Here is a 15,080-nt window from a genome sequence, read left to right as displayed (position 1 = left end):
CCCTGCACCCGTGTGGGAGACCCGGAAGAAGCTCCTGGCTCCTGGCTTTGGCCTGGCCGAGCAGTTGTGGCCATTTGGGGAGTGAACCAGGGGATGGCAGACTTTCTGTCTCTCCCTCTCTCCCTGTAACTCAGCCTCTCAAATAAATAAATAAAATCTTTTTAAAAAACAATGTTTATTTTGGTGCAAAAAAGTGAAATCTGTGTCCAGTTTCTTCCTATAAGCATTTTCCATGAACTTTTTGAAGACTTCTTGTATGACCAGAGGCACTTTTGCCCCAGCCTTTTCTTCCTGTCATTGAGGACAGACTGTTGGTAACTTCAGCTGTTGCAGGGGAAACTTATTTTCCCAATTCTCAGACAGACTCGTGCTTGGTTTTTAAACCCCTCCCCCCCTTTTTTTTCTTTTAATTTGAGAGGCAGAGAGAGAGAGAAGGGGAGAGAGCTCTCATCCACAAGCTCACTTCTCAAATCATCCCCAAAGACCCCTGGCCGGACCTAAGCCAGAAGCTGGGAACTCCATCCAGGTCTCCCATGTGGGTGGCAGGGACACCCTTGCTGCCATCACCTGTTGCCTCCCAGGGTCCACACTAGCAGGAAGCTGGAGTCAGAGTGCAACTGGGATTTGAACCCAGGTTCCAAGACGGGATGCGAGTGCCCCAGGCATGTCTTAACCATTGTGCCAAACAACAAACACCCAGCCCCTGTGCTGTTTTCCTAAACTGGATTTGCAATTGACCAAGTCTTCCTTTAGACCTAAATGGGCCCCTCATCAGGAGTCAGGTGATAGGATGAGGAGGTTCTCCCTGAGAGGAGGGAAAGGTGCAAGGTGAAGAAATCCCAAGGCTCTGGGATGTCGGTAGCCAGAGCTCCAGAGGTCTCAGCCTCTGGGGAGGACATTGTAAAATGAGAGGGGAAGGCTGAGAGCATCTACCACCCTCCCAAAAGGTGAAACAGAGAGAAGGGGCTTGAGGCATATTTCTCAGTCATCCTTTTGTCTTCAGTCCTCCCCAACCCCCCACCATTTCGATTCTTTCCTTTGTCTGCCCTTTGGCAAGTGAAGGGTCTGTCACCCTCCCCCATTGCTTCTCTCTTCAAGAAGTTGCTCTCTGGTCCCCCTCCACCCAACTTGTCCTGGAGCGGAGAAGGGAGGGGACGGGGCTCTATGGAATGCTGTGCGCTCCTTCCTAGGTGGAGGCTTTGTTAGTAGGGAGGAGAGAGGCCTTGGGATTGCAGAGCCAGAGAACACAAACCAGGAGAGGTGGCCCCAGGGCAGGACTGGACACTACACGAAGGGGAAGAGGGGAAGAGGAAGGGTGGGCAGCCACGGGGGCCCTTGCAGAGGGAAGAGTGCTCACCCGGCCCTTTGTAGGGGTGGGGCGACCTGAGCAGCTTTCAGGGTGCTCCCTGGACCTGTCCCACCTGCTTCCTCTTCCTCTCCTGAGTGCTTTGTTTACAGAGCTCCCGCTCTGAACTCTTGCCCTTGTGGACTTGCCCTAGCCCCTGCCCCAGGCCTCGCCAGGCAGACACCCTGACAGGTTACAAATGAGCGTGGGTGTTGGATTGCACCAAGCTCTTGTCCTCAGAGTCTGGAGGAGGAGGATCAATGTATTCCACCTAAGAGCTTCTCTTCCAGGCCATGGGGTCTGAGAGCAAGAGGAAGGCACTTCCTGTTCCCCTCCCCCAACCCTAACAACACAGTAGACACACACACAGCAAAGAGGGGTGGACTGCACTCTGAGCCTGGGCACTCGGAGCCTCAGGGCCTCCACACTCATCCGCCTGTTCTCTGGGCAAACTCCCTTTACCTCTTCTAGAAAAGTCCTGGGACTTTTGAGGGGTCTTTAGGATTTAACTGGTATTCAATGTATGGATTTGAGGCCTGCCATTTTCTGCTTTTGGAAGGGGAAGGAGGGTGATGAAGGAGAGAGGGGTGGGAGGGAACTGGGGGAGCGTGAGGGTTCCACTGGTTTTGAGCCCTTGGGAAAGTGAGTAAAAGTCGCCCTCCTCGCCACCCCCTTCCCCTGCAGACATCACCTAGCTCTCTGCTCATTGTGGTTCTCTGGAGAGACATCCCAGAGTTATTTAAGTCTGAGTGAGTGAGCCAGCTACAGCTATGGATGGCTAGAGAGAGGATAAATACATCCAGAGAGATGAGTTGATGGATGGGTAGGGACCGAATATAAATATGGAGAGAGATGGACGAACAGAGAGATGGATTGAGACAGAGAGAATATAAAGAGAGGCAGAGGGAGAGAAATGGCTGTGGGAATGAGGCCTGAGTGCTTCTGCAGAGACAGAGCGAGGAACCGGGGAACAGGGCCTCTCTCCTGCTCTCGCCACCGTTCTGCAGCCCTGCCTTGCTCCTTGAAATGCCATTTCCCACCCGTGGCATACTGAGTTCTCCTGGAGATCCCAGGCCCTGCCTCACACCCTTTGGGTGTTTTTGCATCCCCCCCCCACCCCCTTCACAGTCATCCATTTGGTCCAAGATAACAGACCTCACCCGGCTGGGCTGTCCCAGCTCATCGCCCCAAGACAAATTGGGAGAAAGAGACCCAGAGTGGGAGTTCTGGGCCAAGTGAGGAGGCCACATTCCCCACCCCAGGTCTACAGCCTTGGGGGAAGTCTTCTTGGAGGGGTGGGAAGAGTGAGGGACAGCTGGGTTGAATTTGTCCAAATCTAATAACCCGGGAGCCTATTGAAGGCCTTGGGGGTTGGGAAGGGAGGGAAGTCTTGAATATTCTTCCAACTTCCCCCCACCCCCTCTGGTCCCTTCTTTCCAAAAGTCTTTGAAGAAAGATGTTTTGAGGCGACCACGTCTCTCTCAGATGGATGGGCTGCGGGTGATTGAAGTGGCTTTGTCATGCTAATGCTTGGGGGGTGATGGATGGGCGCTGGGCTGCCAAACTCTGGCCGCTCAGCCCATTGGCCTGGGAGAGATCACATGTGCCCCCCTCACCCCCACGCCCTACCCCCTTCCTAGGGGAGCGGTGGCCCCCGGCGAGCTGGGCCAGGCCATGGACGCGGGCCTCAGTGCTGTGACATACTGCCGAAAGGTTGTAGGGCAAGAGGGTGTCTCCCCCAAACGGGCCGACCCTCCTGCGGCCTCCACGCATGGACTATAATAGGATGAACTCCTTCTTAGAATATCCATTCTGTAACCGGGGACCCAGCGCCCACAGCGCCCACAGCGCCCACAGCGCCCACAGCGCCCCGACCTCCTTCCCAGCGAGCTCGGCTCCCGCTGTTGACAGCTACACAGGAGAGGGCCGCTATGGCGGGGGTCTGTCCAGCCCCGTGCTCCAACAGAGCTCGGGCTATCCCGCCCAGCAGCCGTCTTCAGCGCTGGGGATGTCTTTCCCCAGCTCCGCACCCACGGGGTACGCCCCGGCCGCCTGCAGCCCCAGCTATGCGCCCGTTCAGTACTACGCTCTGGGGCAATCCGAAGGAGGAGATGGAGGCTACTTTCATCCCTCGAGCTATGGGGCCCAACTAGGGGGCTTGTCCGACGGCTACGGAGCGGGTGGAGCCGGCCCTGGGCCGTACCCTCCGCCGCAGCCCCCGTACGAGCAGACGGCGACCATTGCACCGGCTTATGCTGCTGATCACCTGGAGGACAAGGAACCACCCTGCCCGTCGGAACCTAGCACCCCCGCAGCCCGCACCTTCGACTGGATGAAGGTCAAGAGGAACCCACCCAAGACAGGTAGGGCTCAGGCGTGGCCAGGCCCTCTGCCTGGGCGGGATTCTTTTCTCTGCACCGCTCTGGTTGAGGCAGGTAAAAGGGCTCCTCCCGGTCTCGTCTCGGGTCAAGCCGGCTCTCCCTACTTGCTTACACGTCCAGTCACCCCCAAGAATAAGTTTTCACACCCCTTCCACGTCGGGATCTGTGCTCCCAGCACGTGCCCAAGATCTGGTGCGTGGGTGTGTGTGTATGGGGGCGGTGGTTCCAGATTTGGAGATTACGGTGGATAGGGAGTTGCCTTGTGGTGCCTGGGGTGGGGGTGGGGTGGCTTGGGAACTGAAGTCCCGACTTGGGGGTTACAGAGCTGGTCTGGGAGGAAGGGAGGGGACGCGGAAAGCGGTGAGCGAACTGACGTGGCCTTTCTCCCCGCCCCGCCCCTAGCAAAGGTGTCGGAGCTGGGCCTGGGCGCGCCCGGCGGGCTGCGCACCAACTTCAGCACCCGGCAGCTGACCGAGCTGGAGAAGGAGTTCCACTTCAACAAGTACCTGAGCCGCGCCCGCAGGGTGGAGATCGCCGCCACCCTGGAGCTCAACGAAACGCAGGTCAAGATTTGGTTCCAGAACCGGCGCATGAAACAGAAGAAGCGAGAGCGGGAGGGAGGCCGGGTGCCTCCCGTCCCACTCAGCTGCCCCAAGGAAGCGGCTGGAGACGCCTCCGACCAGTCTACGTGCACCTCCCCGGAAGCCTCGCCCAGCTCGGTCACCTCCTGAACCGAACCTCCCACCCGACGGGGGTGCCACTGGAGCGCCCCCGGGGCCAGTCGCCACCTAGGCTCTCCCCAGCCCGGCCTCGCGGTCACCGTCCTGCGGCAGATCCTCTCCAAGGGCTCCGGCATCATTTCAGACCTACCCCGGGGGTGTGGGGGGAGGGGAAAACAGTTTTCTAGATTTGCAAGGGGCACTGATGGCCGGGGACCCTATGGGACCAGACAGAGGCCTGGGAAACACCCAACCCGCCTTTGATCTGGGGGATCAGCTCAACTTCAACACGTGGCTGGGAGTGGGAGCCAGCACACCACCCCCTGGTTTCTCCTTCCCCTTCGACTTCAGCTCATTATGTCCAGTGCCTTTGAGCTTGGAGAGTTCTCCCCCACACTCCCCTCGAGGCCCAGGACGGAGAAAGCCTTGAACTTTCTTGTGTGGGAGGTGTTTAGGTGCAGGAATATTACTATCAATCCTTAATCCAGTCACCGCAGACCTTACAATAGCACCAGCTGCCTTGTGACAGACCCAAAGCCCCCCCCAACCCTATTAACCCTCTCCTGGCACATTTGTATTGCACTAATGCAGCCTTCAGAGGTTGTTTTCTGGGACCTGCCTCCTCCTACCAGTGACCGATCATCACCAAAGCATTTTGGAACTCAGTACGCGAGAGACTTCTAGAACCCTGTGCAAGGCGTGTTCCTGCAAGCCTCAGCCAGGAAGGCCCAGGCTTGCGCTCCCTACCTCCTCCCCTATTTATTGGCTCCTGGATAACCCAGGACTCTCTTCCCCACCTCCACCCCTGCCCCTGGGAGCAGCCCAGGGAGGCCCAGATGCTGCAAGCATCTCTGGGAAGCTTGGAGATGGTGGTGACACCTCTGAATTCTGGCATTCTCACGCAACTACCTCATTTCAATAAAGCTCCTTCCTCCTCCCCTGCTTCAGCTCCTCCATCCAGCCGCAGAGCAAGTCTCCTCCTCTAAGAGCACTGGGTGAGAAGCGGGGACAGAGTTGGCACCGACTGGTTGGGCTGGAAAGAGCTGAGCTTTAGGGTCTCAGCTGGATAAGGAGAGGGACTTTCAAGGTGGGGGGGTATTTTGCAAAATTGGGCTCAAGGCACCCAGGCCTGAGAGTGGTCCCTGTGCTAGTCACTAGGGAATCCTCATAGAAAGGGACAGAGAAGCCCTTGGGGGAGGTGGCTTCCCAGAAGGAGAGGAAGACAGGAAAGGAGAGATGTGTTGGGAGAGGTGAAGGTGTAAGAGGAAGAAGAGCAGGAGAAAGAGCGGAGTCTGCCCCCTCCACCCGCTCCCTCCTGCCCAGAGCAAGTCCCACGCTGCTAAGGCAATGATGGAAGCCCCCAGGGATGGGGCTGGGTGACGCCCTCGCCCTCAGAGCCGGAAGACGGGGCTCTGACCGGCTCCAGACCGGCGCAAGGGTGCCCCACCCCACCCCCAGCCTGCGACTCCACGGGGACATGGGGCATCCGAGGGAGCAGCTGCGAGAGCCGGGGCCGCAGCCGGCCACCTCCAGATGCCTTTTGGCCCGGCTCAAGGCGAACGCCTTCGGTGTCCGGGCACTGGACTAGAGGGCGGAGGTGGTCGGGACAGGGCCCAGAGGTGAAGGGGTGGGCACGACGTCTCTGGGAAGGGAAGGAGGCCAAGGCCCGCGCTGACCTTTTTACCTCACTAAGAAGCCGACGGCGCGCCCTGGGGGGTGACATTGTCCCTGGCGGTTCTCACTGGAACAACTTTGGTTGGCGGAGGCAGGGGGCCAGGACTCAGGAAGCTGGCGGGAGGCCATCGCTCAGGGTCCCCGCTGTGCCGTCGATCTGATGCCCCCGACCCCCGCGGTTGGTCGTGCTCTGGTCCTGGCTCTTGGATTGCAGTTACCCTGGGAATCCAAATGCCCCAGGCCAGGACAGCCTGGAGGGAGACCACGGTGACCCAGGAGGGACGTTTTACCCACCCCCACCTCATTTATTTCATAATCTTTCCAAGCCCCTGGTGCCCTTACAGGGGAGCAATGCTGCTCAGAGTTGCAGGCCCAGCTGGAGGGGGAAGTGTGTTGCGGGAGGAAGCCTAACTTGAAGGCAGGGAGGCAGTAGGGGAGGGGGCAGTGTTTAGAGCAAAGTCCTGGGGGAGGGGTGATGGCAGGGCCAGGTAGAAAGGGGAAGCCTGGCCCATTTGATTTTTGGTCACCGAAGAAGGAACCATCAGATCCCCCCACCCCAGGAAATGGGGGTCAGATCAATTCTCTGTTAGCATGAGGGCAGGTTCCAAACAACCCCCAAGGAATCCGGGCTTTCCATTTCTTCAGAAGCAAAGAGCCTTCCCCACCATGCGCTTCCCCCACTTGAACCCACTCTGAGGTCCTGGGCGGGTCTACATTTATTCTCATTACACATGATAACAGAGAGGGTGGTAAACAAACAAACAAACAAACAAAAACACCTTCTGTTCCAATTGGACTAAATTTGTCCTCTTCTTTTAAACTTTCCAGGAAGCTTTTCTTATTCATAGCCTCTGTGTGTGTGTGTGTGTGTGTGTGTGTGTGTGTGTTTGCACGCGCGCACATGCTTGTGGCTGGAGGAATTACATTTACCTGGAAATCTAAGAGTGCACTTTTTACAAAATATGAAAGCTTCTACTCTTATGCTTCATTTCATTTATCAGTTCTCAGAAAATACCTCCAGTTTTAAAAATAAAAATCTTAAGAGCTTTTTTTTTTTCTCTTCTTTGTTTTGCATTTTCCCTGGGAAGGAGGAATCTCAGGGCTGGCTGAAAGTGTGTCAGGGTTTCTGCCACGCTCTGCTCCCCAAGCCCCAGCCATTGGGTTGGGGTGTACAATGGAGCTCCCACTCCACCCAACCCTAGGCACCATCTGCTAAAGTCTGAACTCTACCTCTTTCACTTGCCTCCCCCGCCCCCCAGTGTTTGCTCTCCCAACACGGGCCTTTGATCTCCTGCACAAGAGAGAAAGAAAGAGATTCTTAAAACCCTCGGGTTCTACTCGCTGTCCATACAGGCTTCTTTGTTAGGAACAGTCCTTATGCCAATACCACCAGACTGTGGGGAAGGAGTGGGTGGGATGGGGCATAAAAGGGGGTGTCCTCTCAAGGAGGAGGGCCCAGGAGCTGGAGAAGATACCTGGAATTCTTGGGTTCAAGTCCAAGCCCTCCTCTTGCTCTCCTTATGGCCTTGGGAAAGTTGCCTACTCCCTAGTGCCAGTTTTCATTAGGCACAAAACAGGGATAACGTTGGTACCTAGTTCATAGGGTGTGTGTCGGAGCGGAATCAGTCTGTGCAAAATGCTTGGGAAAGTCCCAAATAAATAAACAAATGTGCACTATAACTGTTACTATCATTATTTTTTTTTATTTTTTTTTTATTTTTTGACAGGCAGAGTGGACAGTGAGAGAGAGAGACAGAGAGAAAGGTCTTCCTTTGCCGTTGGTTCACCCTCCAATGGCCGCCATGGCCGGCGCGCTGCGGCCGGCGCACCACGCTGATCCGATGGCAGGAGCCAGGAGTCAGGTGCTTTTCCTGGTCTCCCATGCGGGTGCAGGGCCCAAGCACCTGGGCCATCCTCCACTGCACTCCCTGGCCACAGCAGAGAGCTGGCCTGGAAGAGGGGCAACCGGGACAGAATCCGGCGCCCCACCGGGACTAGAACCCGGTGTGCCGGCGCCGCTAGGCGGAGGATTAGCCTAGTGAGCCGCGGCGCCGGCCTTGTTACTATCATTATTAAAAGTTGCATGGCCTCTTTCCTTTTTATAGGCCCCAGTCTAGCTCAGGATGTAAATGGAACATGCCCACTTCTCACATTCACGGCTTGTTTGTTCCCGGATAGTTGGATGGGGCTAGAGACAGGTAGAAGGGTTTCCCTGCTTAGTAGCTGAGAACACCTTGGGTGCATCTGGCTGAGACTTCTTCATCTATCTATGTATCTATCTATCTATCTATGTAACTATCTATGTATCTATCTATCTATGTAACTATCTATGTATCTATCTATCTATCTACTTTTGGTCTCAGCCTCCCCCTGCCCCGCCCCATCCAGTCTCCCTACACTCCCTCCCTCCCTGCTCTGCTATGGGAAGATGGGTGAGAAGTCTTGAAAGCAGGCACTTTAAGCTCCCGGCTTTGGGGTTGCAGAGAACATGGGTTTTGTGGTCCAGAGCTGAGTTTTCAGTGTGTCCTTCCTCTCAACAGCGGGGTGAACCTCATGCCAATTTCCTTGTGTTTTTCCTGAGCTTCCATTAATTGCTCTGGGTCTTGGCGTGATGGAAACAACCTTCGGCTTGACCACCCTGCTATGCCAGCTGACGCACGTGGCACCACAGCCGTGGCATTGCTGTCAGGTAATAAAGCAATGATGAGTGGAAGGGCTCAGGGGAGTCCCATAGGACGCCACCTACAGCATCACAGTGAGGGGTGCTATCTGCCGGGCAGCCTCTGGGAGCACATGCACACTGCAGTCCACGAGACTGGCGCCCCCTGGAGTTGTCCCAGATTTTTTTTTTTTCCTGATGACTCAGTCCTGGTTCTAAGGACTTCCTTGCAGGATTCCAGATGCCTTAGTGCTGGCTATTTCCTGAGTTCTCTATACATGCTTTATGCAATCGGAGTGCGTCCTGATTGGAGATGCACACTGTTCAAATGTCCACTCCTGACTCCTGGGAGAACAGCGAGGCTCAAGCAGCTGTGAGCTGCAGCTCGGAGGCTGACCTGCTGGCCCTGGTCCTCTCTCATTCTCTGTATCAGGAAAGAATTTCTGTGGGAAGCCAGGAGAGCTGAGTGCGCTCTCTGTCCTTGGGTAAGTCACTTGACCTCTCTGGGACTACTTTCCCAGCCTTTAATAGAAGTGGACCTATTTCACTGCAGCTAAACCTGTCCTTTTTTTCTGAGGCTAGGAGACATAGGCAAGAAAACGGAAACTTGGCAGGGAGGTGCGTGTGTGGGAGGATGGGTAGGGCAGCAGGCTATTGGGTGTGTACTACAGCCTAATTCCAGCTAAAATCACTCTTTCTCTACCCCCACATCCCCATCACGGGTCAGGGTCCCAGCAATTTCAATTCCACCCCCAGCAGCCCCTTTCTGTCTGGAGTGGGACCGAGCAGAGGGGGAGCCCCTCCAGGCATGCGCCCTCTGCTCCTTGGAGGCCAATGCTCCCTTTAGTTTATTCTGGCCTGACAGCTCCATTTCGACCCCCACCCTGGAGACAAGGCTGCTCCGTATTTACTCAGCCAGAGAGGTTGGCCTCCCCAGCCTGCCCCTGCTGGCTCTGCTCTGTTGCCCCTACCCCTTCCCTTCCTGGTTCATGGAGAGTTCAGCCCTGAGATGGCTGGCAGCCCCCCATTCCCCAGGCGTGGTGGAGCCGCGGGTGCAGGGGCTTGCTGAGGCCAGAAGGGCAGGGAGGGGGAGGTGAAGGCCCTGGTCCCGGGGTCATGCCCTGGTCTCTCCACTCTGGCTGGACCAGCAGTCTGGGCCTCCTGGGGGAGGGAGGCCTCGGCAGACAACTGTCTTTGGGCGGGGGTGGGGGGAGATTGGCTAAATGGGAGCTGCAGGACTGTGGAGAGGTCAAGTGCCTGTTCGGCGTGAGCACGGTGAACCCCGTTTTGCGGTGCGGGGACTCGCGCACTCCTCCCGGTTGGGACTGTCTTCCCAAAGCCGCCGAAAGTGCTAATGCAATCAAGAAGTGGCACTGGTTGTCCCAGCAATCACATATTGAAAACCCATCTCTCACCTCCTGTAACATCTAGAATGTAAGACCCCTGAAGGCAGGAATTTCTGTCTGTTTTATTCATTGCTCCCTTTCTAGAACCCACAGCAACGCTCAACACCTAGCAACTGTTCGGTAAAGGACCAATGAAGCAAAATTCTCCCCTCCAGAAGAGAGGCACCCCAAATACAGTCTCCTGAAATGTCATCAGTTTCAGCTGTTTGATCAGCCCAGCAGTGTTCTGATGACCCATGTACGCGTGTGAAAATAAAGCACTAGACACAGAAGGCAGTCTGGGGGGGGGGGGCGTTTTCTTCACCCCTGCCTTCCGCTAAAGACGCACGACAGAGCGCGCACTGGGTGGCTTTGGGGCCAGTCTGATCCAAGTGTTCTCCCAGGGAGATTTTGTTTGTTTGTTTGATGTGTTCTTCCTCTACTTTAGCAAATGTAAACCCAAGAAAAGACTCAACTTCAGAAATGCAAAGGAGTTGAAGCTCCGGCTGAGTGTTTCCTTAGGTAGAAAATGGACGGAGAAGCCATCCCACTGGGAGCCCCGGGGAGGTGCACCTGTCTCAGCCTCCGAGGCAGCTTCCCCCACAGCAGAGCGCCAGGCTCCCCTGCTAGGACCAGTACACTGAACTCACACAGGGTTGGGTGTCACCGTAGTTGGAGTCAGAAAGGAGACGGGGAGGAGAAGCTTGGTGGAACTAGAGGGCGAGAATAGCCACCTGCTGGAAGGCCCCCCAAGCCCGAGACGATGGCCGAGTCTGGTGTTGCCAGTCACCAGTGCTGGAACTCAGTGGGAAATCGTGACGTCCCTGTGCTCCGTCTTCCCATAGATCTGAACACATGGATCCTGATACCACGGAAACGGAACCCAAACTGGCTGCACTCTGAGGTTAGATTGCTACCCTCTCCTGCCCCCTGGGGAGAAAGAAGCTGCAGAAGGGAATTGCTCAGCAGAGCCTTGAAGTTAAAGTTCCAGGAGCCAGGACGCAGACCTAACGGTCTGGCCAGCGGTTGTCTGATTCCACACTGCAGGCCGGCCCAAAGCCTCTGTTCCTGTTACTGTTTGGAACGGGGAGTCTGAAGAGGAGAAATTTGGACAACAAGCTGGGCAAGGGAAGCCTTCCCTGCCCCGAAATTCCCTTCTCCCATGGCCTCCTGTTATCCCATTCTCCAATTTATGCTCACTCTTTTTGCAGATCTCAATTATTTTTATTTATTTGAAAGACAGAGCTACAGAGAGAAGTAGAGCCAGAGAGAGAGAGAGATCTTCCATTCCACTGGTTCACTCCCCAAATGACCACAATGGTTGGAGCTGCGCCGATCTGAAGCCAGGAGCCAGGAGCTTCTTCCAGGTCTCCCACGCAGGTGCAGGGGCCCAAGGACTTGGGCCATCTTCTACTGCTTTCCTAGGCCATAGCAGAGAGCTGGATCGGAAGTGGAGCAGCAGGGCCTCGAACCAGTGCCCACATTGGATGACGGCATTTCAGGCTGGGGCTTTAACCCGCTGCACTGCAGCGCGGGTCCACAGATCTTTAAAAAAGACTTATTTATTTATTTGAAAGTCAGAGCTATAGAGAGAGGGAGAGATCTTTCATCACTGGCTGGTGCACTCCCCAGGTGGCAGATTCATTTCTCAAGTGGCCACAATGGCCAGGATTGTGCCAGGCTGAAGCCAGAAGCCAAGAGTTTCATCTGAGTCTCTCACATGGCTGGCTGGACCCCAAGCACTTGGACCATCTTCTGCTTTCCCAGTTGCATAACAGTGAGCAGGATCACAAGTGGAGCAGCTGAGGACTCGAATCAGCAACCATACGGGATGCTGGCACCGGCTTTACATCACAGCACCAGCCCCCAGATCTCAATTTTCAATCCTTACACTTGAGCTTGACTGCAAAGACCATACTCAGGTTGCTCGAGCTGGTTAGAAAGAGCCAGGAGGAGGCAGAAAGCCACCAAGTTCCCCAGAGGCTGAGTGGAGTGGTGGTGGTGGTGGGGTTCTATTCAGGACATTCAAATTCAGTAATTTAGAAATGGAGAATTGCAAAATGACCTTGAAAGGGTCTTGGGGCTTGCAGGCTCCCACCTAGGGTGCAAACGTGTCAAATCCCAGTGTGCAACCCATTGAAATCCACACCTTGACACATCCCCGCTGCGGGAATGCCTTTGGTCAAAAGTGGCTAAAAACTAAGGGGAAAATCAAGAATTAAGATAAAGCAAAGCAAAAACAAAAATCCCAAATAGGATCAGCCTTCCACATCTTCTTCCCAGAATTCCAAAGACAGCTTATTTCCCCGCCTCACTTTCACTGGGACCTAAAGTTTAGTAGGATTTACCTGAGTCCTCCTGCCTTGAGTCGGAAACGGGAAGAAGAACTCGTCTTTGTCCCTAGAATTACATGACAAAGAACAAAGGTGCAAACACAAATAAAAGAAAATTATGGCCCAGTTAGTGCCCATTTTTTAATATGGGTCCTTCAATCTCCTAACCTATTTTGAAAAAAAAAAAAAAAGTCAAAGGCGTGTTAAATAAATCCACAAAAAGTGATCTTTTAAGTATCTTTCAAAAAGCCTCTCCTTATGAATATCTCCCTCTATTTCACTGGGGAAATTGTTTTTAAAAATATTGAATAATAATAAGAGTTTATCTGCAATGACTCCTTACTTCTGGTCAAAGGGATATGAGAGGGAGAAAAAAATTCAGTGAAAATTTTATTTTACTCTTTCTTTTCCTCCTGCTCCCTTCTTTAAAAAAATTACCTGTTTATTTGGTGGTGCTGGTTGGGGGGAGATCTTTCATCCTCAAATGCCCACAATAGCCAGGGCTGGATCAGGCTGAAGCCAGGAGTCAGGAACCCATCCAGGTGTCTCATGCAGTGGCAGGGGCCCAAGAACTGAACGTCTGAGACTCAAGGACTTGAGCCTTCATCTGCTGCCCTCCAGGGTGTGCATGAACAGGAAGCTGGAACAGAAGTGGAGCCAGGACTCTGATGTGGGGTGTGTGCATTTGAGAGGAGTCTTAACTGCTGGGCGGATCACCCAGCCCCTCCTCTGGCTGTTTTGTACCAGGATTTCTGGAGAAAGGCAGGGTCTCAGGTTTGGATACAATTTATTAGGAGTCATAGCCTCTTGATGGGTGTGGCCTCTGCACTGGACAGGCGCTGAGCTGCTCCCAATATCAGATTTCTCCCTTAGGAAACAGGAAAATATGTGGCCCCTTTCTTTCTCCTTCCCAGAAACCTCAGGTCTAATTCTCCATTTTATTTTCAGTGACAAGCGTAAATGTTTGCCTAGCCACTGAGAAATAACTCAGATTCTTGTCTTGGGTCACATGGAAGCCTGGAGGAGCCCCATCTTCCTCTCTGTTCACCTGAGGGAGTGAATCCATTCTCAGGTGGGTTCCTGACATCCAGGGTCTCCTTCCCACTCCAGCTCAGCACTGGGCACAGTCTGCTGAATCACAGGGTCCACCCTCCAGCGAGGTCTGACACCCGCATTAGCAGCGGAGGGAGGGGAGAGAAAAGTCCACGGGTTCTTACTGGGTCTGAACAGGGTCCTTTTCAAAAGGTGTGCGCAGAAAGAAAGGGCTTTCTCCTCCCAACACACACACACACACACACACACACACCTGCCAGCTTCCTAGAAATGGGGACAGAGGGGGGTTGCCATTCTGCTTCCAGCCACAGGGAGAGGCGGTCTCCTCCCGGCCTTTGGGAGAACTCTGTGCCCCCAGAAGTGCACGCTGACCAGCCTTCCAGCTCAACACTGACTCTGGACTGCGGCTGACCCTCTACCTGCCTCTGTGCAGAGCGAGCTGAGAGTGCCACGCTGGACTCTTTCTATTTCTTCCTCCCCTTCCCCTCACACCTTCGAATTCTCATTCAGGTGAATGAATTGCCAAGACCTTCCAGTGCTCAAGGGGCTAACTGCTGGGATTGCCTGCTTTTCTCAAGTTCACTATCCCCCAGCTGAGATGGACTTAGAGGCTGAGGGTAGAGCACATGGAAGCAGAGGAACAGGTAAACTAAACGTTTGATTGGCTGATGCAAGGAACGGAAGGACCTGAACCTTGGTACCCTCGCCCCGTCCTTGCTACAACATCCCACGCTCAGACGCCTCTGGGGTGGAGAGGTCGCTGCAAGGAAGACTCTCCCAGCACTGGAACTGCTTTAAATGATAGAAAATCGTTCTTGGTGTGGGATAAGAGCTTAGCGTCTCTCAACTGGCACCCAGTGCTCCTACTTCTTTGCTGCCTTCTGGAGCCAACACAGTTCATTCCTGCCCCGCGTGCTGTCTCTCCGAATATTTGAAGACCTCTAGCATGTGTTGCTGTCTTTCCTTCTCTAGACAAACACACATTCTCAGTTTCTGCATTTGTTTCTCCCGAGACCTGATTTCAGATCTCTCTCCATTTGACGCTTTCTTCCTTAGCTAATATTCTCCATAAAATGAGGTGTCCAGGACTGAACAGAAAATATCAAGTGTGAACACATCAGTCGGTTATTACATGTAGTCACTGCATGCAGAGGCTCCGAAAAGTTCATGGAAAATGGGATTAAAATGTAAAGCCTCTGTAGGGAAAGATGGAAAGACAAGATGAGGGAGAGACCTGTGGTGAGAACTGGAAGGGACTCTCTTGCAACTGTGATCAACCACTTGACCTTGAGGGCTGCAGCGGTCACTGATATCTTTTTTTTTTTTTAATTATTTTTGACAGGCAGAGTGGACAGTGAGAGAGAGAGACAGAGAGAAAGGTCTTCCTTTTGCCGTTGGTTCACCCTCCAATGGCCACCACGGCCAGCGCGCTGCGGCCGGCGCATTGCGCTGATCAGAAGCCAGGGGCCAGGTGCTTCTCCTGGTCTCCCATGCAGGTGCAGGGCCCAAGGACCTGGGCCATCCTCCACTG

The 15,080-nt window shown here is 54.3% G+C and overlaps 1 protein-coding gene across 1 annotated transcript; it reads left to right on the top strand.

The window, feature by feature from the left end:
• The first annotated feature begins 3,116 nt into the window (after positions 1–3,116).
• On the top strand, positions 3,117–5,487 carry HOXB1 (homeobox B1). The gene is made up of 2 exons (XM_002719317.3): positions 3,117–3,708; positions 4,129–5,487. The coding sequence occupies exons 1-2, from the start codon at positions 3,117–3,119 to the stop codon at positions 4,455–4,457; spliced, it is 921 nt and encodes a 306-aa protein (XP_002719363.1). The 3' UTR covers positions 4,458–5,487.
• The last annotated feature ends 9,593 nt before the right edge of the window (positions 5,488–15,080 follow it).

Source organism: Oryctolagus cuniculus, chromosome 17 (genome assembly GCF_964237555.1).
Source record: "Oryctolagus cuniculus chromosome 17, mOryCun1.1, whole genome shotgun sequence".
In the NCBI taxonomy this organism is placed as follows: domain Eukaryota; kingdom Metazoa; phylum Chordata; class Mammalia; order Lagomorpha; family Leporidae; genus Oryctolagus; species Oryctolagus cuniculus.
Note: the sequence above shows the minus strand (reverse complement) of the source record. Positions and strands in the feature narration are given on the sequence as shown.

Excerpts from the sequence above, each read along its gene's own strand:
- HOXB1 (XM_002719317.3), top strand. The coding sequence starts at position 3,117 with ATGGACTATAATAGGATGAACTCCTTCTTAGAATATCCATTCTGTAAC. Across the intron at positions 3,709-4,128 it reads GAGGAACCCACCCAAGACAG|CAAAGGTGTCGGAGCTGGGC; the intron begins GTAGGGCTCAGG and ends CCCCGCCCCTAG.